At 38.0% G+C, this 20,832-nt stretch overlaps 1 protein-coding gene across 1 annotated transcript; it reads right to left on the minus strand.

Annotated features, from left to right (window-relative positions):
• Positions 1–1,667: 1,667 nt before the first annotated feature.
• Positions 1,668–13,454, minus strand: LOC136764098 (ras-related protein Rab-18). Its single transcript, XM_066717923.1, has 7 exons — positions 13,250–13,454; positions 8,975–9,030; positions 5,797–5,858; positions 5,166–5,238; positions 4,765–4,883; positions 4,281–4,347; positions 1,668–3,502 (listed from the first exon to the last, which is right to left on the minus strand). The coding sequence occupies exons 1-7, from the start codon at positions 13,315–13,317 to the stop codon at positions 3,330–3,332; spliced, it is 618 nt and encodes a 205-aa protein (XP_066574020.1). The 5' UTR covers positions 13,318–13,454; the 3' UTR covers positions 1,668–3,329.
• Between the last annotated feature and the right edge of the window lie 7,378 nt (positions 13,455–20,832).

Raw genomic sequence — 20,832 nt, forward strand, 5'->3', positions numbered from 1 at the left:
TATTATCATTCACAATGTGCAAGGTTCATAACAAGAGTCGGAGGCAATTAAACAGCATGATTCCTTATGACGTAAGAAGTGCTGAATCTGCTGTAACATTCCTACACTTCGTTTCTCAAAAAGAAGCGACCACCAAAAACAAACAAAAACATTATACACAATGTGGGCGTTTGAGAGTCTGGCCTGAAGTCTTTCTGAAATGGTGCCTGCGTGGTGGCAGTATTGTTTGTTAATACCGCAGTGCTGCGGTGGCTGCTTTAAAAAAAAAAAAATCCTTTTAATAGGCCGTGTTTAACAGGAGGAAAGTTGTAACCGCAATGCTGCCTACACAGGATCTGCTAACATTTTATAACATTGTTGTGAGCATCTCACCGGAGATCATAACTGCACTGTCCAACGGGCCGTAAGAGAAGGAGAACTGAAAACTACAGAAAACAACAGAGAATGAATGTCTCACAGGGAACATAAGTCCCACTAAGAACATTCTAAACAATCCACTCCATATCAAAAACACGCTTCAGTGGATTCTGGATGGGATCATCAGTGAGGGCCTAAAGCATGCCAGGAGTTAAGTAGGCAACTGTATCATGATAATTGTCACCATTGTGAAAGATATAACTACAGAACCTTGGGTTCCATTCTGTGTATGTTCTTAACATGTACCGGTATGTAAAAACTGTACTTTTACGTGATTGCGAGAGGCTGGTTTAGAATTCTTTACATTTATGGAATAAAGGCGTATATTTTCAACGTCCACTCAACAAAATCTAACAAATAAAACACTGAGTCTACAGTGATGCTGTGGCTACATATGACCTCCACCTGTGGAGGAGGGATATAAACTTTTCATTGATAGAAACACCGGTGTTTTCCTTCAAGGCACCTGCTGTAGATCTTTATAACAGTACTGAACATACACACGCATGATTTTCTAATAATGATGATAATGTGAATACACACATAATTACAATCAAAGAAAGTCCAGTACATTTTCTGACCACCTGTCTCCTCTGACAAGTTGTACTGTAATTACACACATTTAGATCCGTTTAAATATCAGTATTCCTCATCCTATTTTACTGTAATGTATTTCAAATACAATCATCTGAATATGGAAACAGGATATATGTCCAATAAGACAGGAAAGGCCTGACATTGGGAAGTAAAACAAATTTATAGTTAGTTTTTAATTGTTTTTAATATGGTTAAAGTAGGAAATAACTATGACATAAACAATAAAATAAAATTCAATAAAGTAGTCAACAGTAAATATATTTCAGTTTTAAGCCTTGTAAAACAATCACGGAAAACATTTAAATTTACTTCCCACCTTTTTCAGAATCCTATGGAGAAAAATCTTGACGATACACCTGGGCTCACACTTCTACCTTACGATACTAATGTATTACAGTATTAAGTTCAGGTATTTGATTCCTACTATATTTACATTAATATACATCGTGTTTTCCCTCCCATTTTGAGAAGTTGTAATTCACAGCATGTTGTTTACATTCCTTTTGCAGAGCAGTAAAGCCACCTTATGCAATACTACAATATCATCCCCACTTGCAGTACATTATAAAACACATTGTTTATATGTTTATGATTGTACTTAAGTTAGCATTTGCCCATATTACCAAAAAAAAAAAAAGAAATCTTGTGTACTCTTTAATTTAAAAACTCATATGTTTATTGCCAAAGAAAAATGTCATGACATACACCCGGAAAGACCATTTGTTTTAGGAACAAAAAAAAAGTTGTGTGGGAAGGTATATACCTGGTTTAAAAATAGTCACCAAATAAAGGACCCTTTATTAAGGAGTAAACGTGTGAAGAGTTAAATAAATTTTAGTTACTTACAACACAAATAGTCATACAATTTTTACATGCTATTAAAAAAAATAAAGAATACAAATGAAATATTAGAATGTTTTAAATAAACACAGGCAGAAGGCATGGCCTTTGCATCAGTCCTTACCACCCAGGTGGTCTCAAAGCATGATCGATCGAAATTAATTCCACCATGACAGCGTGGGGACTGCAGAATGTATTCCCTTCAATCAATCTCCATTCTGGCACTCAGGTACTACCAGCATGTTGGTGGTTAAATGTGAGCACATGACACAGGTCAAACGGTATGAATATGGACAAAACTACCCTCAACCCATCTAAGGGGGACAGGCTACATTTTTTTTGGGGGGGGGGGGGGGGGATTTTAGAAAAGGCAAAGAAAAACTAATGTACCTAAAATACTGTAGATCTATTATGTTCCAGCGAACCATAAAGGTTAATAGTTCTTTAAATGTTTCAGACCCAGGAATGATTTATATCCTAAATGCGACTCCGCAAGTTAAATCTTTGATATGAAGATTTTTTTTGTATTTTTTTTTTTTTAAGAAAGACAGATTGTGCATGGGATATGGATCATTAATGCAAGCGCTAAGGAAACATGGAAACCACACTAGACATGCATTTTTGTGTTTTTGCAGTGTACAATAGAAAGCCACAGTGCCAATCCGCTTGATTTATATACCCATCAAAACATGTTAAACTGTAGCTTCCAAGTTAATAAAAGTAATAAAACATAGTTCCAAAAAGCCCTTTACTATAATTTCAAACAAAATCGCCGATTCAGAGTCTCATACATTACTCCAAAGTCTCTGGTTAGATAGCGTGAAGCAGCAATTCAGCAGATAAAACAATAAAATCTAGCATTCCTTCGTTACTTTTTGTTTGCTCTCTTTAATCTGGAATACAAGCGTGATCATGCTGAGCATAAAGCAGCAACATACTACAGAAGATAAATTACTTTAATTCTGGATAAACTTGTGCTTAACTGGACACAATGCATTATAACATCTGCACATTCAAAACAGAGACAGGAAAGGATGATAACATTTTTGCGCTTATAGAAGAAACATGTCATCAAGTATATAAGATAAAAATAACATTTTACTCTAAAAGGCAGCGAGGATGGACGTGTTTGTTTTTTCCGTGACTTAATAAGATTGGGTTAGGACTCGTATCAACCACATTCATTTGCTCTTGCAGGACAAGTCCATTGCTGTTCAGGAGCAGTAACCGTGGACCGGGGGGTTTGCACTCGAGCGTCAGATCGTCCGTGATCTGGAAACTTTGCTCAGCGGGGGGGAATTAACAAACAATGAATGCTGCCATGATACCAGGAGGTGTGCAAACAGCAATGTCCCTATAATAGCAGCAACCGAATGTATAAAACACAGCAATACAATTCAGAAGCCGTTTAAATAGTTAGAAAATTATGTCTATTGTTTTTGTGTTTCCTTTGTTTTCTTCCTTTTTCTTTTCTTTTACACCAAGGAGCAATATCCCCCACAGCCTCCACCTCCCCTCTGCTCTTCATCGGACAGCCTCACGCCCCGGCTCTGAGTCTCGCTCTCCCACAGCCCCGGGGTCTGAATGATTTTCTCCACAAGCTCTTCAAAAGCACACTGCACACCGTCACAGGTTTTCGCACTCGCTTCTACATGGGAAGGTCAAAATGCACACAAAGCTCGTCAGTGTCAAATACAGATGTGAATTTAAATTGAACTTAAATTTAAAATGTACACTGTGGACCACCACCTGGCGCTTTAATTGAAAGGTTGTGGGGAAGTCTGAAATTCAAGGCCGCAACCTTTTTCAGTAAACAAACTCAATTATCGTTTGGACTAAAGTACATCTCAATGGCATCAATAGCTACTTGTGTAAGTTATTCCATTCAAGAACAGACCCTATCAAAGTCAAGGATAATTTGAATGGACCTGTACTCATTTTATTAAAAGTAATAGTGCCTAACATCTTTAGTTATACTGCTTTCATGGTTAAATGTACACATAAGTGAAAAGCAGGTAACAATGTGGAATGGCCTTGGCAATTTCTTACAAGTTGTATAGAGATAATATATTGTGAGGCACGTAAATGTGCTTCACACGAGAAAGAAAAATATGAAGAGTAAAACCCTGAATTAAAAAAAAAAAGACATCTGTAAACTACACTAGTAAGAATGGTTTATCACAAATGGGTTGTGAGGATGTGAATATGGACAATGACATCTTAACTGCAAAGCATAAGCTAAAACTGAAGGGAGCCGAAACGTAATTGTCAGTATGAGATAGCGTGTTAAAAATAGAAAGACAGCACTGCACGCATGTACACATTCCTCCACCGGCATGACATTAATTTAAAAAACAGTTTCCTCTGCATAATTGCCTGTCATAATTCATGGAAACAGTTGTTTAAGGAGAATTCTCCTGACTTACCTATAAAAAGCATGGAATGTTTTCTTGCAAACTTCAGGCCTTCATTCCTGTCTACTTCACGATTTTCCTAAAACAAAAAGTATAATCATTCATCACATGTGTCTTGAGTGTATATCAGACATTGTAAATGAATGAGGGCAGACTAGGCATTTGTAAAAGAGTATCCCATGAAAACTGAAAGAGTATAACAGGCACCAGAGGAATGATCTAAAACTGTCTCATACACACACCATTATGACCTATATTCCCATGAAAAGAGTACAGGATCTAGGTAATGCAGCAAAATATTTCTAAACACTAATGCACAACCAGATGAAGAATGCCAAGGTTATACAATAATTTATGAATACAGTTTTGGTTACCTACACAATTGAAATAGCTCTTAGCAACTTATTTCCATTTAGAGAAAAGTTATTTTGAAGGAAACAGCTTGTTTTTGTTTTTAGCTGCTACAGATAACATTTATAAAACACACATTTCTCACCTTATCAATTTTGTTCCCAACCAACATTTTCACTAGATCATTCCTGGTACAGTATGTCTCCAGCTCATTTAACCAGTTGTCAAGTTTGGTAAAAGTATCTCGTCTCGTAACATCATATACTAAAATAGGGAGACAGAAGACATATTTTAATCCACTTGTATTTAAATTGAACTCACTTTGATGCAAAGTTCCCCTTTAAGATGTGGTAGTCTAACCCATATTAAACACCCACAATATGCACACAGCTTTTTTGTGAGCAGTTAAAGAATCTCTGCTAGATCTCCTACCTGTTATATACATACTTACTTATACATAAAAAAAAAATATACTGAAAAAAAAGTCAGTAACAAGGGTTTATTGATAATGGCATTGACAATTCTGTAATAAAGTGGTTTGCCTACCCAGAATGACACCCTGTGCTCCTCGATAGTAGCTAGGTGTCAAGGTTCTGAACCTTTCCTGACCAGCAGTGTCCTGCAACACAAAAACACATTATTTGACTAAATATTAAGGCCAGAGTGGAAAAAAGAAAGAACTCCAACTCCAGCTCTGAAAACAATATGTTTTGATCCAACTTATATCAGTACAGGTTGTATAGTTATGTATTAGCACCATCTTCTGGATGACTGCATGAGTTGTGCCATATCTTATAATAAAACATAACTTCACTACTTTAGTTATAAATGAAACCCAGAAACCAAAAATATGTATATTTTAATTAGTTTGATCTATAAAATATTACGCAGAAGATTAAATCTTGAATGAGTATTCTATGGTATGGTTACAAAAATCTCCTTCCTTCTAATTATTATAAAACAATTGTGTTATGTCATCTATTATATGATCTTTACGATCTGCTTAGTTTCACAAAATAAATGCATAACTAATAATTATATAATATTATTTAATAATAGTGAAAACAGCATTACTAAAATACAAAGATAAGACCACATTTAGAAGAATGCATTTATAACCTGCTTCAGTTTATTAAAACACAAGCAAGCAACACACACACACACACAAACTGCTTACCCAGATTGCAAGTTTAGCCTTGTTCCCATCCACTGCAATAGTTTTTACTTTAAAGTCAACACCTAAATGCACAGTGAAACAAATGTAGTGGAATTAATATCAACATTTTTACAAGTGTGGAATTAATATCAACATTTTACAAGTGTGAAAGTCTGTTCTGGAAATTGGAAAAAAACATTTTAAAGATTAATTGATGAAACTTAAAGGAAAAGTATACAATCCCCATCTATAACTGTATTGCTAAATTCCAGATAAGCAAGATTACAATCAAGAGGGAAAAAAAAAAAAGGTTTTAATTCCACCACTCAAAGAATTAAAAACGTAAAAACTCCTCTCAACACATGAAAATGTTGGAAGACATCTTATCCATGATTTTAAACATGTATTGAAAGAAATTGTCAGTAATACTTAAATCAAATTTGGGATGTTTTGACATCTCTATCAAATTTCAACCATAATGAAAACAGAAGTGGGACGGGTTGTTTAAGCTTAGCGGGATCCCACCTCCCTGACCTTGAACACTGTCAATCTTCATACAAGCAGCCGTAACAGAGCCTTTATTGTATAAACAAGCTTTTCGACATTTGTCCGTACCGTACACAAATTAATCTAGACGTGGCAAGATATACAAAACACGAGAGGTTTTTTTCAGCAGGCTATTTTACGAAATGTACATTCAGTAGCATACATCTGTACAAAATATAAAAAGGTAAATCAATGACAGCTCTCTCAAACCACCAAGGCATTTTGCTTTAGGAACCTGAAAGTACACCATAGAGCCAAACAGACTCACAAATGGGTAAGCTGGCTGTCCAAATGTATCACACGTACAGGGCGAACACAATTGAAGGTATTGGTTTTATTTGTAGAACATACAGCACAATTCCTGATCTAAATAGTTTATTTTAAAAGTTACAATTTGACTATACTGACTTTATTTCACTGCATCTAATGACCTGCTGTTGCTTTCAAACTATTTCACTTATGTAAAAAATTTAAAAACATGCCAAGAGCTCACAAAATATTTTGAACATTATTCTGTTGACTGTAAAGCTGTAATAATTTTTTGTTTAATGTATATTTAGCTACTCCTTCACTATACTCTTGTTAGCATTGCTTGTTGTAATGACAATTTTTTGGCATTCTTTTTAATTGCCTGAGTTCAGGATATCTAATTCTATGTTATTGTTTGTTTTTTAAAGGGCAATTGGCAAGCATTCAAAGTGTGCATATGATTTGACCAATTTAGTTTCATGTAGGGGTATTATCCCTTTAAAAGACTCCAGGGATATTAACTCCACTTAATACTGTACTGCTACAAAACATAGAAAGAGGATGAATGTCTTAGTGGCTCAGCAGACAGCCTGTGGAAGAAACACACAGCCCGTTCCTTTGATGCTGGGTCTGGTCCAGCCACACTCGTGACAGAATTCAAACAGCTGATGTAAAATATAAAGGAAACTTTGTGAAAGCAGTGCCAACTTTACAAAGGTGGATTTGTTTTCATTTTCCAAAGGACAAAATCTGCTTGCCTAACTGCCATAAAACAACAAACACAAAAAGTAGTTTCTTTTGTTTTTAATGTGGCAAGGAAATGACTGCTGCTAATGGCTGGGAGAATATTATCACTGGCAGGACGTTCACTGGGTTGTATTTCTTCTTTTGTTTTTATACCACCTTCTCGTTCTGATTAATCCAAAAGTGAAATGAAACTGTTTGAACAGATATTTCCAAATTATTTAATTTAATGTTTTCTGTTTTATGCAGTACATCTTACCCCATCCAGGAAAGAAAAATAACAACTTGCCTAACTGGCAGTCAGATGATATTGTAAGTCGTGATATGAGGAGTTCTGGCTGAAGGAAGGAAACTCTTATCGTTTTAACATACTGAAGCACCCTCAGGGGCACAGCAGCATCTGTTTGGTTAGAAATACATAGATAGCCATACACAATGCCACAATATGGCGCCCTATTAAACAATTCAAAATATGTCTTATTCACTTGGCTTCCTAGTGTTAGATAGGCCACACATTAGAGTAAAGTTACAAATTTATTTATGCATTGTCAGACACCTTTATCCAAGTTGACTTGCAAGATTTCCAATGAAATCAATGTAACTGATATATAATAGTATGTGTTGATCTTAACACTGTATCACACATGGAATTACACACTGTATGTTTTTTTTTTACATTGAACAGTTATGGGATTTGACACCGAGACTGGTAAAAAAAAGTCCAGTTCTGCTGGATCCCACAGCAAGTGTTTAAGTCTGTGATAATAAGAAAATAAATAATAATAATAATAATAATAATAATAATAATAATAATAATAAATAATAATGTGAAGATTTCAAATGAATTAATGTTAAAAGTTCCTAAACCTTTGGAATCAAACCTCTGGGGTGAAAAAGAAAAACAACGCAAAACATTTATTTCATAACTGCTCTGTATAAAGTCAGAGGGATACGATTCAATCACGATGCTGGAGGCTGTTTATTAGGAGAGGTACTGGGCCAAACCAGGATGCAAGTCCCAGAGGTACAGAGCGGGCTGCTCGGGCCTTGCCCAGCCACAGTCTTCCCCAAGCTGCTTCCTCAGACACCTAGAGCACAGCACGGTGTGAATACCTCACATTGCTTAAGGCCAATACCCCCCCTCCCCTCCTCTGTGCGTCGCACTGCCCATTTCCACCTGTAACCCATATGTGAGAGAGTGAGACAGAGGGAACGCAGAGCTCAGCCAAGAGCAGAGCATTTTACACCTGCACTGGCATGGTTTTACTGGATGACGTCATAAGGTGCAATCCAAACAGCCCCAATCAGGCAGAAAACATCATTGTGCTGGTCATTTCACTCATGCAAAGCACTATAAAATAAACAGTGGTAAAACTGAGGTGATTAATATATGCTGTATTTATATAAAGGAGTCATTTGACAACGGTTAAGCCTATACCAAGATGTCCAATCTAGCAAGGTGGCTAATTAATGACTGAATAAATACATTGAATATGTAGGTTTAAGTTGGTTTATACCAACTAAGAAAACAGTCTTGGTTAAAATTTTATTTTTCTTAAGAAAACTTTGCAACTCTCTTTGCTGAAGACATCCCTGATAAATAAACACAGACACAGACCTTCTCTGATGTGATGTGATGACAGGACTCATTTAAACTTACCAATAGTTGCTGCAAGTTCTGGATCAAACGTATCATCTGTGAATCTTAGGAGAAGACTGGAGAGAGAGAGAAAAAAAAAAAAACCTTTATGAAACATTATGAAAAAGTCAAAGTATGAATTAAATCGATTAGTCCATTGTGACGCATCCCAACATAGATCCTACACAACACTTTCTGTTCTTCAAAGAATACATCTTACTGTGGGTTTCTCTTGACATTGAGGTTTTTTTAAATGTACCAATATTATGGAAGACACGAGACAGTACCATTGCCACAATATTTGGATTATCCACCACACAAAGAAACATGCCCTTCTACTGTAATTCTTTCATTTCGATACTGCCTTCAAAGCAATGTGTCCGCCTAATATTCAAATTCAATTCTATTCAATTCATTGTCCTCCAATATGAAAAGGTATGGAAGGCCAGTAGGATGACATGTTGTATTTATGCCCTAGGAGAGATGCAAAGACATTTCTTTAAGGTCAACTGAAAAGCACAGCAGAAAGAGGATCCATTTAATTGCACCCTGTACTTGTCTACTGTTCTTGCTGCTTCTGTCTAAATTGCTCCTTTTTGCTGATTTCACATTGCAGTATACATTTGTATAACTCCCAGCAAACTACGTCACTTAGAAACCACTTCCTTTATGCAGTTCTATAATTACTAGTCACACTTTTCCAGTCATTTATTAAGGATTTGGGTCATACATTTCTCTGTCATTTTACATAGTATGCCACACTGGATTCTGGTCCAAACTACTTACAAAGAAAATGGCCAGTTATGTCATATTGTCTGGAGTGTGCTCAAATATATTAAAACCAGGTCACTGGGAAGTTCCCTTCAGAGAAAGAGTTTGCAATCTTATACTTATACTGTAGTATTAGGTCTAAATGTTCTACAGAAAAGGAATAAAACACACACACAAATGGGGTTAATTTTGTACAGAGTGTAGGACTACCCCAACTATTAATTTCCTTCATAATAATAAATTAAATTGTTGAAGACCGACAAACAAAATTGGCCTTTGAATTACAAATACAATTGTAATTTACACTCAAAGCCTTGTATTATATTAATTTTAAACACTTCACAGTCCTGAATTTACTAATTGTAATGATTGGGTTTTGACATCTAAAGTTAAATTGAAAGGAATTTATGATATGAAGTGCAAGCAGTTCAGATGACATCAGTGTGCTTTAGCTCAATAGGGCAGGGTTCAGGCAAACATGCATGACGAGACCAGGACAATAGGTAAATGTACGTTAATCTCAACAACTAACTGAGAGCAATAATTTTTTGCAACTTTGTTGCATAACATGTAGGTATATCTATGTGTATAATGATATATTTGCATGTACCAAATAACTGCAATTCATTAAAAAGCAAATACTAGATTTAACGGAACCACTTCATCATTTCAGAAATAAATTGTAATAAAAATCTAACCTTAACAATAAGATAATTTGAATGATAAGTACATTTTCACCTGTAGCTATCCAAAGGTGGCGATTGGAAAACGGACCATAAATATGTGAAAGTGTCAAAGTGGTCCACCTATAACATAGCCTATTTTAACTAATTTATATATGTGAAGGCTAGGCCTACTTTGTTATTTTATTAATAGGTACTAATTTAATCAAAAATAGAATCACTCAAAAATATTATAGGTATGTTAATTTCATCGTGTTTACCTTACACTGCAAATAACATGGCAAATTTCAACACCTATATTTATTTTTACTTATTTAAATTTGAGAATTGTTAAACAAAAAACAAAACATGTATTATATATATTTTTAAATGGCATAAACATTGTGTTATATAAATCCAGTTTTTGAAAACAAGAAAAAAAAAATTTCAATTGACAGAAATCTCATTGTAAGGCCTTCCAACAATTCACATAAGTAATCTTGCTAAAACATTATCAAATCCTGCCAAATAGTACAAAAGGATCATAAAAATGCCTGAATGGGCTTCAAACCACAGAAAGCAACAACTGCCCTTTGTAAACGAACTGGTTATTGAACGTCTAGCAAATCAGATTGAGAGATGAGGTTTCAAATATATTTTTTACAATTTTAACTTTCTTCATATGAGAATTAATGAACTGTCTAATGAAATAAACTGTCTTTTTCCATATGGAGAATGTATCAGGTTCTAAGGAAAAATTGGCTTTGAGATTAGGACTCAATGATACTTTCAGAAAATGGCTCTGGGTCAATATATTTTATTGTACAGGTGGCTCCAATATTTTAATACTTGTGTTGCATGAACCCTCAATCTGACGTCTGAATTCAGCTATTTGGGTAGGGTAATATAGCACAGAATCTGTAAAGTGTCCAAAAATAAAATCTACTGATTCATCAAAATTGACATACTTCTTAATGTATTCATGTTATATTTGAGTTCAGTAAAGAATAAATGGCCAGTAAATTGGATCAGTTTAAGGGCTGGTTTCACAGACCCAGACTAGCACTAGTGTTTTACTACCCCAAAATATTTCACACAGAGTCACCCAATTGAGGTATTTGCTGAAGATATATAAAGGAGTCCATGTGTAGTAAATCCAGCATGGCCAAAACTACTATGCAATGGGAGTCTAATGTCCACCGCAGCTTGCTATTTAAGCATACAGTACTGTTTCATAATGCTTCACCTAATTTGTTGTACTTTCTGTACATTGTACAGCTTTTTGCTATGAAAAGTCATTATTAGGTTCACCTCACAATTAACTGTAGTTAAAATGTTTTTTCAATGTGAAAAAATAAATAATTCAAGCACAATTGTTGCATGATGTTGTAAAATGTTTTAGTTTGAGCTAATATCAAATTAAACAAATATGAAAAAAGTAAGGTACTTTTTTTTGTAGGGCTTAAAATAAAAAATCTGTAGTAAAGTCATGTACATTACACTAACCAGAGCATGCACTTCATAAAATAAAATACAAATATCTTGTGACTGTTGATTTGTTCAAACAAGCATTTGAAGAATCCATGTAACTCTTAAAGTGATGCTAAAGACAGATGTTTATGTTGTCAGGAATTGTGTTACCCAGGCTGCTTTGTTTTTCCTGATGCATCAGTAGGATTAAAGTTCTGGGAGCTGTTCACATTTTAAATAACATATTTTAAGTGAAAACAGTGGTTTGGAGATGTGGGGAATATGGAGAGAGTATGTAGGCCTATATGCTGCTACAATACTAAGGTTTATAAACATGTACTGACAGAACGCAAGCATTAAGATGATGAAAACTGTGATTGACCTTTCCCCTGCTCTCCTCTGTCCCACTGCTGCCAAGCCCAGAGCCCAATCAGACACGACAGCCCCTCCGTGACCCAGGGTGTCGTCATCCCGGCCGGGTTTGCAACATCACTCCGTGACTGGTCTCTGGTGCCAAGCTGTAACTGACTGCGTACCAACAGCAGCATGCACTTTCATAACTGGCATCTCTTATGGTGTGTACTCAACCGGGGACATGCGTTTGGGTCGCCGTTTGGTTCCACTCCAATTTAGTTTGAAGTTTAAAGGTAGCAAACACTCTGGTCAAGAAGTGTACAATAGAAAAGCGATTCCTGGAGGACCGCCTGCCCTGCTGCTTTGTGTTCCGACCGAGCTCTTAATTACATACTTAACCTTATATTCCATTCTTAGTTCAATTAAGGATCCAATTAAGCAATTAAGATCTCACAATTGGAACACAACCCAGCGGGACAGGGGGTCCTCCAGGACCGATTTGGAAATCCCTGCACCAGAAAAAAGCGAGAGACGCGTCTGTTTACATCACCCATGAACGGACCCTGACTTCGCCCGGATCCTCTCGTCTTCAGGGAATAATTGTAAACACATCAGTGCCAGTTAGCAAGTTACTAATGTGCTTAACATATTGTAAACACGAATCCAACTACAGACAATGACCTCATCAGAACCAAACTTAACCGGTTGGTTAACTTTTCTCCAAGCCAAACCCCAGATGTAATCCCGACTCCCTGTAAACAGGGCTGGGAAAATACACCCAAGCCATTTGAAAAACAACAATGCCTTTGTTTCCCGAAGTGTTGCAATTTCAAGTCGACCCTATCAAACAGTAAGACCGATCCGACTGCGGGACAGTCAAATAAAGACATAAAGGACACAGCACTAAAGATACAGTAAAGATATCGGGTATGACGATACAATGTGGCAGCACTGTGGGGTAAACAAAGCGAGCGCCGGAGCCGGAGCCAGGCCTGCGGGCTCAGCTGCTCTCACAGGCCACGACCACGGCATCCCTCACCTTGACTTCCCCACGCCGCTCTCTCCGATTATCAGTATCTTCAGAGTGGTTAGCACGTCGTCGTCCATGTTTCCCAGTGGTGTCTGTGTTTTGGGAAGCTGTCACTTGACAGAGGCGAGGCTGACGTTGCTGTTTCGCGGATCACAAGGCCCTGCGCTGAGTGGAGAGCTGCTCGCTTCTGCAGCAACTTCCTATTGGAGAGGTGACGTGGTGTCGTCAGTGCGCCTTTCAGCACAGAGCGGCGGTTCAGGGCACGGCCAGAAGGGGGCGTCGAGAGACAGAGATCATGTTTTTGTCATTTTCTTTCTTTTTATTATTATTATTATTATTATTATTATTATTATTATTAGTAGTAGTAGTAGTAGTAGTAGTAGTAGTAGTAGTAGTATTTGTATTTCTTGGCAGACGCCCTTATCCAGGGCGACTTACAACAAAAGTGCAAAAATACAGAGAAGTACAAGGCATCAATCATTACAAATTCAATTTAGCTAAAACATAGCAATTCAAAATAATACATTTTACAAATTCCAATTCACAATTTACACAAGTACAGTAAGTGAGGTCCTACATCCTGGACAGTGAAAGCTAAGTGCTGTCAAGATGTAGGGTCACAGTCAAGGGCTACGGGAAAGGGAGCAAGGAGGAAAACAATCAAGAATGCGAGGAGCATAATAAAACTGTGAAGTGATATCTAGCAGGGATAGAGGACTAATATTACAAGTGCTGTTGGAAGAGATGTGTTATGAGTAAGCGCGGAATGAGGTCAAGGACTCTGCTGTTTTGACTTCGGTGGGCAGGTCGTTCCACCACTTAGGGGCCAGGGATGAGGAGGAGCGGCTCTGGAGGAGGGAGAGTGGAGAGGAGGCAGAGTTAGCCTTCTGGCACTGGAGGAGCGCAGTGGTCAGGAGGGGATGTATGGAGAGACGAGTGTCTGAAGGTATCTTGGTGCAGTGTGGTGAGACAGCAGTAGGTGAGGGTCAAAGTCTTGAACTGACTTTCTTTCTTTCTTTAAAGTAAATGATTTAGGAAAGTTTAAAAGTAACCCAAGGCATGTCAATTCTCCCTGTTAATGGATTGACAAGGTTGTGGCAGCATCAACAATATATATCAATAAATCATATAAAAGCTTGAATGATCACATACATATACACTCACCTAAAGGATTATTAGGAACACCATACTAATACTGTGTTTGACCCCCTTTCGCCTTCAGAACTGCCTTAATTCTATGTGGCATTGATTCAACAAGGTGCTGAAAGCATTCTTTAGAAATGTTGGCCCATATTGATAGGATAGCATCTTGCAGTAGATGGAGATTTGTGGGATGCACATCCAGGGCACGAAGCTCCCGTTCCACCACATCCCAAAGATGCTCTATTGGGTTGAGATCTGGTGACTGTGGGGGCCAGTTTAGTACAGTGAACTCATTGTCATGTTCAAGAAACCAATTTGAAATGATTCGACCTTTGTGACATGGTGCATTATCCTGCTGGAAGTAGCCATCAGAGGATGGGTACATGGTGGTCATAAAGGGATGGACATGGTCAGAAACAATGCTCAGGTAGGCCGTGGCATTTAAACGATGCCCAATTGGCACTAAGGGGCCTAAAGTATGCCAAGAAAACATCCCCCACACCATTACACCACCACCACCAGCCTGCACAGTGGTAACAAGGCATGATGGATCCATGTTCTCATTCTGTTTACGCCAAATTCTGACTCTACCATCTGAATGTCTCAACAGAAATCGAGACTCATCAGACCAGGCAACATTTTTCCAGTCTTCAACTGTCCAATTTTGGTGAGCTTGTGCAAATTGTAGCCTCTTTTTCCTATTTGTAGTGGAGATGAGTGGTACCCGGTGGGGTCTTCTGCTGTTGTAGCCCATCCGCCTCAAGGTTGTACGTGTTGTGGCTTCACAAATGCTTTGCTGCATACCTCGGTTGTAACGAGTGGTTATTTCAGTCAAAGTTGCTCTTCTATCAGCTTGAATCAGTCGGCCCATTCTCCTCTGACCTCTAGCATCAACAAGGCATTTTCGCCCACAGGACTGCCGCATACTGGATGTTTTTCCCTTTTCACACCATTCTTTGTAAACCCTAGAAATGGTTGTGCGTGAAAATCCCAGTAACTGAGCAGATTGTGAAATACTCAGACCGGCCCGTCTGGCACCAACAACCATGCCACGCTCAAAATTGCTTAAATCACCTTTCTTTCCCATTCAGACATTCAGTTTGGAGTTCAGGAGATTGTCTTGACCAGGACCACACCCCTAAATGCATTGAAGCAACTGCCATGTGATTGGTTGGTTAGATAATTGCATTAATGAGAAATTGAACAGGTGTTCCTAATAATCCTTTAGGTGAGTGTATATATATATATATATATATATATATATATATATATATATATATATATATATATATATTGTATTTTCCCCTCAAGAAGGTATTCTCATGTTTTTAATGTTTCTTTTGAAATTCAATATAGTACAGACCTTTTAATTTCAGAAATACTGTACATTTAAAATAAGATTTCATAAACTTGGGTAATTAATAAACACAGGTAATTAGGCACTTTTTATACGTAAACAGGTAAACTGATCTACACTGTACAAATTTATCCTTAAGCACTCAATGAATTAAGACATTTGCAATAGGTTCGATGCTATAAAACACCTCAGCGGAAATGGCATCCAAGTCCAATAGTAGCATGGTAATACAATTGCTTATTTCCCCCCCCGTTACAGTATTTTACAAGAATCACCAACAGATGGCAGCCTTGTTTCATGCATCTCATTGTCTCATGTATTATGTCTTTCTGTATCAGGAGTTCCCAACCCTGGTCCTGGAGGACGCCCAACCCTTAATTGAACCTTAATTGAAGTAACAATCTGCTTAGATTTGACTTTTTTAATTGTGTAATAAGAGAGTTGTTCTTTAATAAGTTATTTATACAATTCTAAACTTAAAACTCCTACTGTTTAAAATAATGAAAAGGCTCTGATATAGGAAGCAGAGTAGGGGTCCTCCAGGTCCAGGGTTGGGAACTACTGTTCTACAGTGTTAAACCAATGAAAACACATGTCCTTACCTTCAGAAAGTGTGTGTATAGGTGGGGGTTCCTGACAATAACTATGTAAAAATTGAAGAAATAAGCAATTATATTGTTGGTAAAAATCCTCTGTTTTTTTCATTACTTAGATATTTTGAATATATACACCGATCAGCCATAACATTATGACCACCTGCCTAATATTGTGTAGGTCCCCCTTTTGCCCCCAAAACAGCCCTGACCCGTCGAAGCATGGACTCCACTAGACCTCTGAAGGTGTGCTGTGGTATCTGGCACCAATACGTTAGCAGCAGATCCTTTAAGTCCTGTAAGTTGCGAGGTGGGGCCTCCATGGATCGGACTTGTTTGTCCAGCGCATCCCACAGATGCTCGATTGGATTGAGATCTGGGGAATTTGGAGGCCAAGTCAACACCTTGAACTCGTGATTCATCAGACCAGGCCACCTTCATCCATTGCTCCGTGGTCCAGTTCTGATGCTCACGTGCCCATTGTAGGCGCTTTCGACAGTGGACAGGGGTCAGTATGGGCACCCGGACTGGTCTGCGGCTACGCAGCCCCATACGCAACAAACTGCGCTGCACTGTGTGTTCTGACACCTTTCTATCAGAACCAGCATGAACTTTTTCAGCAATTTGAGCTACAGTAGCTCGTCTGTTGGATCGGACCACACGGGCCAGCCTTCGCTCCCCACGTGCATCAATGAGCCTTGGCCGCCCATGACCCTGTCGCCGGTTCACCGCTTTTCCTTCCTTGGACCACTTTTGATAGGTACTGACCACTGCAGACCGGGAACACCCCACAAGAGCTGCAGTTTTGGAGATGCTCTGACCCAGTGGTCTAGCCATCACAATTTGGCCCTTGTCAAAGTCACTCAGATCCTTACGCTTGCCCATTTTTCCTGCTTCTAACATATCAACTTTGAGGACAAAATGTTCACTTGCTGCCTAATATATCCCACCCACTGACGGGTGCCATGATAACGAGATTATCAGTGTTATTCACTTCACCTGTCAGTGGTCATAATGTTATGGCTGATCAGTGTATGTTGTATGTTATATGTGTGTGTGCGTGTGTGTATGTAAAGTAGCCTTCAGATGTATCAATACATTTGTTGAAATGTAATGAAAACTTGGTTTAGCAAGAAAAACCAGTTTACACATAGTATTTTCCAGTACTAATAATCAAAATAAATAAAAATGAAATCTAACTTTATAACTATGAATACAGTATGTGTCAATGTAATGTCTGTCAATAGTACCCACAGTGATCAGTACATTGTGAATACTCCACTGGCTTTGGTGACATAGGGGAGACACTTCCTGTATGTTTAAATAGATGAATCATCTCAGGAGACTTATACGACCACTTCCCTGTATAGAGACTCCCATGTATTAAACAGCCTGGAAACCAGTATACACACACACCATATATCCTGTATGACGTGTACATAACATAGTCATACCAATCATTACTGTTGCTCTGAGGCTCACACTTACAAATAATTCATAATACTCCAATCAAGAATCATGAAATAAACAAGGGAAATTTAATAGCACAGGAGACCAACAGACATTTATTGAGCATTTATGTCTTTGGCTTTGGTTTACAGAAGTGCACACAATATCATTATGAAGCCAAAACTATTTGATAACTGAATGACAAAATAATTAATGAAGGCTGATGGACTGACATATGATTATTGTGTTTTCCCATGTACCAAAATATTTTGGAAAAAATGGTTGTAGTCAGTTTATTTCTTTACAAATGACATTATACAGTGAGGGAAAAAAGTATTTGATCCCCTGCTGATTTTGTACGTTTGCCCACTGACAAAGAAATGATCAGTCTATAATTTTAATGGTAGGTGTATTTTAACAGTGAGAGACAAAAAAATCCAGAAAAACGCATTTCAAAAAAGTTATACATTGATTTGCATGTTAATGAGGGAAATAAGTATTTGATCCCCTATCAATTAGCAAGACTTCTGGCTCCCAGGTGTCTTTTGTACAGGTAACGAGCTGAGATTAGGAGCACTCTCTTAAAGGGAGTGCTCCTAATCTCAGCTCGTTACCTGTATAAAAGACACCCGTCCACAGAAGCAATCAATCAATCAGATTCCAAACTCTCCACCATGGCCAAGACCAAAGAGCTGTCCAAGGATGTCAGGGACAAGATTGTAGACCTACACAAGGCTGGAATGGGCTACAGGACCATCGCCAAGCAGCTTGGTGAGAAGGTGACAACAGTTGGTGCGATTATTCGCAAATGGAAGAAACCCAAAATAACTGTCAGTCTCCCTCGGTCTGGGGCTCCATGCAAGATCTCACCTCGTGGAGTTTCAATGATCATGAGAACGGTGAGGAATCAGCCCAGAACTACACGGGAGGATCTTGTTAATGATCTCAAGGCAGCTGGGACCATAGTCACCAAGAAAACAATTGGTAACACACTACGCCGTGAAGGACTGAAATCCTGCAGCGCCCGCAAGGTCCCCCTGCTCAAGAAAGCACATGTACAGGCCCGTCTGAAGTTTGCCAATGAACATCTGAATGATTCAGAGGAGAACTGGGTGAAAGTGTTGTGGTCAGATGAGACCAAAATCGAGCTCTTTGGCATCAAGTCAACTCGCTGTGTTTGGAGGAGGAGGAATGCCGCCTATGATCCCAAGAACACCATCCCCACCGTCAAACATGGAGGTGGAAACATTATGCTTTGGGGGTGTTTTTCTGCTAAGGGGACAGGACAACTGCACCGCATCAAAGGGACGATGGACGGGGCCATGTACCGTCAAATCTTGGGTGAGAACCTCCTTCCCTCAGCCAGGGCATTGAAAATGGGTCGTGGATGGGTATTCCAGCATGACAATGACCCAAAACACACAGCCAAGGCAACAAAGGAGTGGCTCAAGAAGAAGCACATTAAGGTCCTGGAGTGGCCTAGCCAGTCTCCAGATCTTAATCCCATAGAAAATCTGTGGAGGGAGCTGAAGGTTCGAGTTGCCAAACGTCAGCCTCGAAACCTTAATGACTTGGAGAAGATCTGCAAAGAGGAGTGGGATAAAATCCCTCCTGAGATGTGTGCAAAACTGGTGGCCAACTACAAGAAACGTCTGACCTCTGTGATTGCCAACATGGGTTTTGCCACCAAGTACTAAGTCGAAGGGGTCAAATACTTATTTCACTCATTAACATGCAAATCAATTTATAACTTTTTTTGAAATGCATTTTTCTTGATTTTTGTTGTTGTTATTCTGTCTCTCACTGTTAAAATACACCTACCATTAAAATTATAGACTGATCATTTCTTTGTCAGTGGGCAAACATACAAAATCAGCAGGGGATCAAATACTTTTTTCCCTCACTGTATATGTTATACTTGTTTTATTACTGATGTATTTATTGCAGGGGAACAATCCATAATAAGCTTACTGTTGACATTAATCTTTATCAGCTGGCTTCTATGGAAATAAAAAACAAAACAAATGGGAACATGTCGACAGTCTCCAGAGACCTTCAGCATCACACATTTTAAATAAGCCTTGTTTTCTATTCTTTAAATACATGTTCTGTGTTTGTTTAATTTAAAAAAAATCTAAGACATTAGTATGGCAATCCTTACAGCATAAGATGTGATATTAATATTGTTGATAAATGAAACGTGTATAACCACCACCAATGATGAGGAGACAATTCAAATTAAATGTATGGGAATTCATGTAAAATAATTTGTATAACCGTTAAAATATATGGCTTTCTATTTGTATTGCTTTAGTTGTTTTGGTTGCTTCATTCAGAAAAAATATCAGACATATTCAAATCTGAGGAAAATGAAAAACAGGATTTTACTTTTCTTTCTCTAGAGCAGCTGAATAATTTCCCTGAATAACAGGCGGTCATTTTATGAACAAAGAGGCTTTACAGTCACTAGACCACTGACACTTAATGTTTTAAGTACAGGGTGAATTCAACCAGCTTCATGACTTAGAACAAGCTGTCTATTGACCAGCGCTGCTAGTACTAGGAAGCTCCTTTGAGTCGGACAAAAGAGAAACCTTACAACAATGTGATTGTGGCATTAAACTTTTAAATCATTAAATATATAACAAACCCCACTGTATATATGTTCATTGAGAGTTTAAAAACTATAATTGGAAATGTGTTGTTGTTTTAGGTCATTTTAGGAAGTAGAAACATTTTTATCAGTGAAAAACATTAAATTAATCTAACTGCATAAGTATGATAACCCAGTGATTTATATATACCGGTTACTTAGCGCTCCCTAAAATACACAAGAAAAGCGCAGGTGGTAGAGCATTCAGTTATAGGGCCCCGAAGCTGTGGAACGATCTTCCAGCCAATGTAAGAGATGCCCCCTCTGTCTTAGCCTTTAAATCACATCTGAAGACTCATCTGTTTAGTCTCTGTTTTTCTAGCCCATAGTGCCGCCGGTGTGCCATGGACATGCAATTGCACAACTGTCTTTGGAAATGTCCTGCACTGCATGACCA

This window comes from Amia ocellicauda, chromosome 2, assembly GCF_036373705.1.
Source record: "Amia ocellicauda isolate fAmiCal2 chromosome 2, fAmiCal2.hap1, whole genome shotgun sequence".
Lineage (NCBI taxonomy): Eukaryota > Metazoa > Chordata > Actinopteri > Amiiformes > Amiidae > Amia > Amia ocellicauda.